Source organism: Mchenga conophoros, linkage group LG7 (assembly GCF_057382185.1).
Source record: "Mchenga conophoros isolate Kocher_MC1m ecotype Shallow Benthic linkage group LG7, M_conophoros_male_GT1.1, whole genome shotgun sequence".
Lineage (NCBI taxonomy): Eukaryota > Metazoa > Chordata > Actinopteri > Cichliformes > Cichlidae > Mchenga > Mchenga conophoros.
The window spans coordinates 1,656,168-1,663,083 of record NC_140532.1 but is presented as its reverse complement, the minus strand read 5'-3'; the positions used below and the strand labels follow the sequence as shown (position 1 = coordinate 1,663,083).

The 6,916-nt window shown below is 40.4% G+C and overlaps 1 protein-coding gene across 1 annotated transcript; it reads left to right on the top strand.

The window, feature by feature from the left end:
* Positions 1 to 112: 112 nt before the first annotated feature.
* On the top strand, positions 113 to 6,191 carry LOC146569281 (cytochrome P450 2J4-like). The gene is made up of 11 exons (XM_085281446.1): positions 113 to 416; positions 1,532 to 1,694; positions 2,126 to 2,278; positions 2,373 to 2,533; positions 2,692 to 2,760; positions 2,838 to 2,942; positions 3,138 to 3,276; positions 3,731 to 3,816; positions 5,196 to 5,297; positions 5,379 to 5,520; positions 5,615 to 6,191. The coding sequence occupies exons 1-11, from the start codon at positions 255 to 257 to the stop codon at positions 5,800 to 5,802; spliced, it is 1,470 nt and encodes a 489-aa protein (XP_085137572.1). The 5' UTR covers positions 113 to 254; the 3' UTR covers positions 5,803 to 6,191.
* The last annotated feature ends 725 nt before the right edge of the window (positions 6,192 to 6,916 follow it).

Genomic DNA, 6,916 nt, shown 5'->3' with positions numbered 1-6,916 from the left:
GATATCTAAGGAAATCTGATACCGCTGTACAGTAGCCTGTCACATTACGCTAAAGGTGGTGGAGCAATGTGCTCTGTGTGAAGGGTGAAACACGCTGTGTTTCACCCTTCACACAAATCTCAAGGTGTGTAGGTAGAAGAGGGCCGGCTGCGCTACATATTTAAATGTGGGTCTGCCAGCTACTCCTCTCATTTCAAGTCAAGAGATCAGTAATAACTAACACTTTTTCATAGTGCAGTCCAAATCGTCTCACCATGTTTGTTTCAATTGCACTGCTATGCCTCTGCCTTTTATTCCTTATTCTTCAACTCAAATCCAAGAGGCCGAAGAACTTCCCACCAGGCCCCCCAGGCCTTCCCCTGGTGGGGAACACTTTGCAGTTGAGTTTGGAGAACCCCTTAAAGGACTTTGAGAAGGTAAGAAAAAACATTCAATAAAATAAAAATGTCCATAATGTTTTATAATATTTTTTTTATCCTATTGATGGATTTACTATTATTAGTACTAAATGGGTCTAAATGTTTAGCTACTAAAACATTAGTGTGCTTTTCCTGACTGTGCTGTTAAAGACAATACCAATGCTTGTGGCTGTAAAACTAAACACCTTTAAAATCCAAAGTTCTTACACTATAGTGAGCTCCTTATGTGATTACAAGATAGTTTAGCATAGTTTAAACCCCCTGCAATCATCACTGTATATGGATCAATGTTCAGCTTATCGTTTAAGAAATGTCATGTGACAGTGCTACATGAGAAAAGAACCACATGCATCTCTACAAATCAGACACACTGTGCTCCGTTTTTAAAACTGACCAACATCAACATCTTACAAAATGAAACACTGAAGTCCTTTGGTCTCATCACTGCTAACGTTTGCTTATGCTGTATATCGTTTTTTGTTTCGCTGCAGGTCATCAAACTACAGAGAGAAATGTGTCTTTAACAAATGCATATGGCATGCTCTGCAAGCGTAAAGTTAATAAATGTGTGCAGTGTGTAATGCGTGCTTCTATCCTCACACAAATACAAAGCAATTTTACACCACGTCAAACTATTTTACAAATGTGTATGCCCAGACCTGAATAAATACAGATGTATAATAACTGATTTATAACTTAATTTATTAATTTCAGCTTCAGGAATTGGATAACGTTCTCCTTCAAAAAGCTGTTTGTGCATACACATATTTCTAAAACTACACGTTACTTCACTCTCACTTGCTTAGAAAACCTGCAATGCACGTGCACGAATCATCTGATCAGTCACGTCGTCACGTGGAGTCTTGAGACAAATCTCACGCTGCCAACTTTGCACAGATCCACAAATGTAAGCATGTCCCACTGTAAATATGTGGGCTTCCTCTGTATCCCTCCATGAAATGTTCAGGATTAGTTCATTTGATGCTTTTTTCTCTCCACAGAATAACTGAAATTACTGGACAGAAATGTTTAACCGTGTTGGAGGGAAATGTCCACCTGAGTATCTGGTTCATAAATTTCAAAAACTGCCATGTCATTTTGTTCCCTCCCAGCTGAGGAAGTCTTATGGAGATGTCTACAGTATTTACATTGGCCAGAAACCAGCTGTAGTCATCAATGGGCTGAAGGCCGTAAAGGAGGCGATGGTGACTAAGGCTGCTGATTTTGCTGGACGACCCCAAGACTTGTTTGTTAATGATGTCACCAAGAGTAAAGGTAGAACAGATGTTATCTAGCACATGATACACTGTGTTCACACACATTTTACCATCAGTACCCAAAACAGCAAAACGAAAAATTAAATAAATAAAACAAAACAAACTAAAAAATCCAGTATATACGTTAGCATATACTGGATTCTATGGTTTCAAGTTTTAGTGCATTATTATTTACTGCATGCATGAGGAAAAACACCCAGTTTGAGATAAGCACGCAGGGACAGCATGGGTTAGGAAAATTCACCTTTTGCTGTTATCTCTTTGTAGAATACTCCTCTTCATCACAACGGTGCAGCACTCATGCTGGACCATGTGAACGATCCATGTAAACAATAGAGTTCTTTTAATGAATGTGGAACGTAATAAAAGATGACACAGTCCAGAAAGTAAATGATCTTGTTTCCCTTTGTGCTGATAAATCTGTTTTAGGAGTAATTTTGGTCGATTACGGCTCTAGTTGGAGGGAACATCGTCGCTTTTCTTTGATGACTTTGAGGAACTTTGGTCTGGGGAAGAACTCGATGGAGGACAGGATTCATGAAGAGATAAAATACATCGTTAGAACCTTGGAAGACAGTGTTGGTAGGTCCGTCTGTGACCACAACCACGTTGCATTTGCTGTTGTTTCCTTTGCATTCCTGTAAAATTCTGTTCTGCTGAATAATCTCTTCTACAGGTAAAACCATGAGTCCTCAAGTTATGTTTCACAATGCGGCCTCCAACATCATCTGCCAGGTCCTGTTTTCTACACGCTACGAATATGATGATGCGCTAATCAAACAGATTGTTCAGTGCTTCACTGAGAATACCAAGATGGCCAATGGACCGTGGGCTATGGTGAGTAAAAGCATGTTTCCCATGTAATCGTGCTTACTTAGGAATCCTGTCGTGGCTGAAGTTTTACGGCGACAATTCCACTGATACCAAAACTAAGATGCAGAAGTTCTGTGTTCATCCCCCCCACTCTCATTTAACTCTCTTATCTTTCCTTTCAGCTCTATGACACTTTTCCCATAATTCGTAACCTGCCACTGCCCTTCCAAAAGGCCTTTGAGAATTTAGAGGTAATTTCAATTTTCACTTTACCAGCAGGAAGAAGTAAAATTTGTTCAAACTTTGAGTGACTACGTTTGCTTTTTAGACTTCAAAGAAAATTGCAATTGGTTTGATCAATGAGCACAAGAAGACCAGAGTTCCTGGAGAGCCACGAGATTTTATTGACTGCTATCTGGATGAACTGGAGAAGGTGTGAGTGTGAAAAGAAACAGATCTGCTCTAATTTGAGTATGCAAAATATAAAAATGATTTGACTTTATTCAACCTACACTTTTCCAAAAGGAGATATTTGTATAGTTTTAGTTCACAAGATGGTTAAAAATTCTGTTTCAAATGTAAAGAGCTGAAGGCATTTCTATCATATTCATTATTCCCCTCCTTTTAGAGAGGCGATGATGGGTCTTCATTCTCAGAGGAGTGGCTCATTATGAATGCTTTAGATCTTCACCTTGCTGGGACTGACACCACCTCCAACACCCTCCTTACTGCTTTCCTTTACCTGATGAACTACCCGCACATCCAAGGTAAACCTGCACATGTAAATAAGACATATTATGGTTATTTGTCATTGGTGTCTGTGGTCCTGCTCGAGGTTTTCCAGGTGTTCACTTGTACTTCAGCCTTCACATAATACAATCTAGTCTGAGCCACACCCGATAGCAACAAAAGGGGCCATGCCCGTCCCAGCATGCTATATTCTATATGCTCGTTATATTAACTTAACAAAGGAGAGTCCCACTCAACTCAATTCCTTACTGGTACAAATTATTTGTATTAGATTAGGTGTGGATGTGGTGTTTGATATGACTAATATCATCTCATGTTAAAGGTTGAAGACAAATTGAATGAATACAGAAGGTTCCATCTCTACGGGCCTAATGCTTTAGTGTTACATTACTTGTGTGTAGTCTTCCTTTGTCTCACCTACAGATATCTGAAATGTGGAATTTAATGTGTGGTGTAATCCCTCCTGCACAGAAAGATGCCAGCAGGAGATAGACGATGTGTTGGGAGGGAAGTATCGGGCCAGTTTTGAGGACAGACATGAGATGCCTTACATACAGGTACTGTATATCAGAGAGATTTCTACTTATAATTGCCTTTTATTTAGCAGGCATTGTTACACAGCATAGCGAGTCCTACAGGTAATCATAAAGAGAGAACACACACATGCACAGGGTCCACAATAAGACGATAGCTCCAGGACAAGCAGTAGGTGGAAAACAGAATAAATATCAGCCTGAATCTCCTCATTTCTCAAAACAGTTTATGTTGGTTTATATTGGCAACAGACACAAAAACTCAGACCAGTTTTGGTCATCATTAATAACATTAGGTGATGCATTTAAACAACTTCTTTTCAGGAAACCGTGGAGCCTCCATTGTTGTAGAAAGGACTGGTTTGACTGGAACTGGTCTACTCATAATAAAAAGAGCGTTTCATGTCGAAATCATACTGCAGAATCATCATGACCTTTTTCCACACTGTGAACTATGATGTTTGAATGTTTTCATTAGTCATGAAACAAACGTGTTTTATCTTAATGCATAAAATCTAGTAAGGCTGCTGTGTGATGACATTGACTAAGAAGTTTTATGTTTCCACATCAGGTAACTGTTTATTTAAAGCAGAACATTAGACTGATGGTCCACAGCAGTGTCAGCTAACAGGGAGAGTAGCCTCTCTGTCGTCGTGCGCTGTCACAAACATTGAGTGTCAGGTTCATGCTCCAGAATATTTAGGAAGCCTAACATGGTAAATGGGCTGGTTCTTATACAGCGCTTTTCTGCTCTCGTGGAGCACCACATGCCACATTCACCCATTCACACTTTTTTCTGTCGTTTTACGTGCTTCCTTATTAACATTCACACATACTGCTCTACCTGCTGAGCCACAGGAACCCACTGATTTTATAAGAAACATACGCACTCAACCATCAGGGTCGTGTTTGCCTACTTTGAAAGAATTATATTGTAATTTAAAAGCTTGTTTTGCATAATGTCCTGGTTACAGACTGTAGTTAGGAACTACCAGGATAGGTAGGAAGGATGTTAGGAACACCCTTTCCCTAACAAACCCCTGGCTTACAAACACAATAACATGCAGCTCTGGCTGCATGAAGGGCCTGCATGTCTGAACATGTTGTGGGTTATGCCCAACGCTCATGTGATGGCAGGAGTGTTTCATCACATGACTGTGAAGATTAGATAGGATTAGATTTCCTGGCACTGCCAAAGGCATGTGATAGTCCACGTGACCCTGTCTGAATATTTCTTAAGGTTACATCAGCTGAAATGATCTCATTAATACTGCATCCTGTCTGTGGCTTATAGGGAGAGGTCCCCACGTCTGCAGCCTTGAATTTCTGTTGTGTTTTTATGTCAAAGTACTTAAAAATTGCTCAGTCAGATAAAGCACAGAAAATGTCTTCTCTTCATCCAGGCTGTGATTCACGAGATACAGAGAGTTGCCAACACTGTTCCTCTCAGTGTCTTCCACTGCACCACTAAAGACACAGAGCTGATGGGTTATTCCATTCCCAAGGTAAGGGCCAACTGGTTAAATAGGTAGAGGCAATAAAGTGACGAGCATCCTTAATGGTTTTGAGGTTGATTTCGTCCTCAGGGAACAATGATCATCGAGAATCTGACCTCAGTGCTCAGCGAGGAGGGACAGTGGAAATTCCCTCATGAATTCAACCCTGAAAACTTCCTCGATGACAAAGGAGAGTTTGTTAAACCAGAGGCCTTCATGCCTTTCTCTGCAGGTACATGAGCACAAACACGCTGAGTAACAGCACAGACATGGCCAGTTCAATCAATGTGTTTTTGATAATTTTGTGGTCTTTTTCAATGCCTCAGGTCCTCGGGTGTGTCTCGGGGAGGGTCTGGCTCGTATGGAGCTCTTCCTCATGATTGTGACTCTGCTGAGGAAGTTTAAGTTCATCTGGCCCGAGGACGCAGGAGAACCAGACTTCACTCCAGTCTTTGGAGCCACTATGACTCCCAGCCCTTATCACATGAAGGTCCAACTCAGGACCGCGCACTGAAGTGGCGTGCATAGGTGGAAGATGCAGAAAGAAAAAGTGCCGCTTAGTTTTGAAAACCTATTTAATGAAGAATGCTGTACTTAGTAGTTTAAATAGCTTCTGCTGGGAAAATTTCCCTGAGATGTTTTTAACACAATGATTCTCAAACTGTGGGACATGGAGCCTCTGCAGGTGGGACGTGGGTAACAAAGGGAATGATGAGAAAAAAAACAAGTTGATTAGCATCTGTTGAGTGGTATTTATTAAAACTCAGCTGTGATTTTTTTTTAGATTAAAATGGTCGTGGAGTGAGACGTGCTTTGGGCTTCTTAGCGGGGTGATGCCAGTTAAAACTTTAAGAACAAGTGTATTAAAACACTAGACAGTCTCTGATAAACATGCCAAACTCACACTTGTCTTACTCCTTTTTAAATCACTTTCTCAAACATTAGGAACTTTGTTTTGGAGCTCCTCGATTTTAGATAATATTCATAACTCTTGACTAACTCTGAGTCAGTATAAATGGAAGCATCACTGAGGCTACGAACTACTCTGAATGCTACAGTCACTTACATTATCCCTCTTTTCATTAAAAAGGTGCATTTTTAAACTCTAAAAGTACTTTAGAAAACAATGAATGATAACCAACAGCACTGGTCTGAGAAATGGTGGAGGTATGCTTTGGAGACCTGTCATCAAAGCATTCAAATTAAATGTGTACCAGCTGCTGCAGCATGGGTGCTGTTGCTGTTGTTGTTGAGTGTGTGCAGCAGTGTTGTCACAGCAAAACGTTGTCCTTTAGACGTCTCATGTAGCAGAAAAAATGACAGAGTTAAACCCTTTCTCCTTTGGCCTTACTGTCTTTGAACAGGTTTTGTCAACACAACCACTCAAGATGTGTCAAAAACACATGTGTAGTTAGAAGATGGGTCTGGTCCACGATGGGAACACATCAGTCTTCTGCTTTATGTCAGCAGATTTGCCTCCACTAGTTGAATATCAGTTGTTTTTGTTTACTAGCACAAGTTAAAAAGAAATAATCACTTTGCGACTGACCATCAGAGCCAGACTTTGGCCATTTAGCACAACTGTTACTGTTCAACAACAGTTTGAAATAATAACCTAAACTGAGGAT

Bases quoted from the DNA above. Each gene is read 5' to 3' on its own strand.
- LOC146569281 (XM_085281446.1), top strand. From the start codon at position 255: ATGTTTGTTTCAATTGCACTGCTATGCCTCTGCCTTTTATTCCTTATT. The intron at 2,761-2,837 runs GTAATTTCAATT...TTTGCTTTTTAG, and splicing joins AGGCCTTTGAGAATTTAGAG to ACTTCAAAGAAAATTGCAAT. The intron at 5,521-5,614 runs GTACATGAGCAC...TCAATGCCTCAG, and splicing joins CTTCATGCCTTTCTCTGCAG to GTCCTCGGGTGTGTCTCGGG.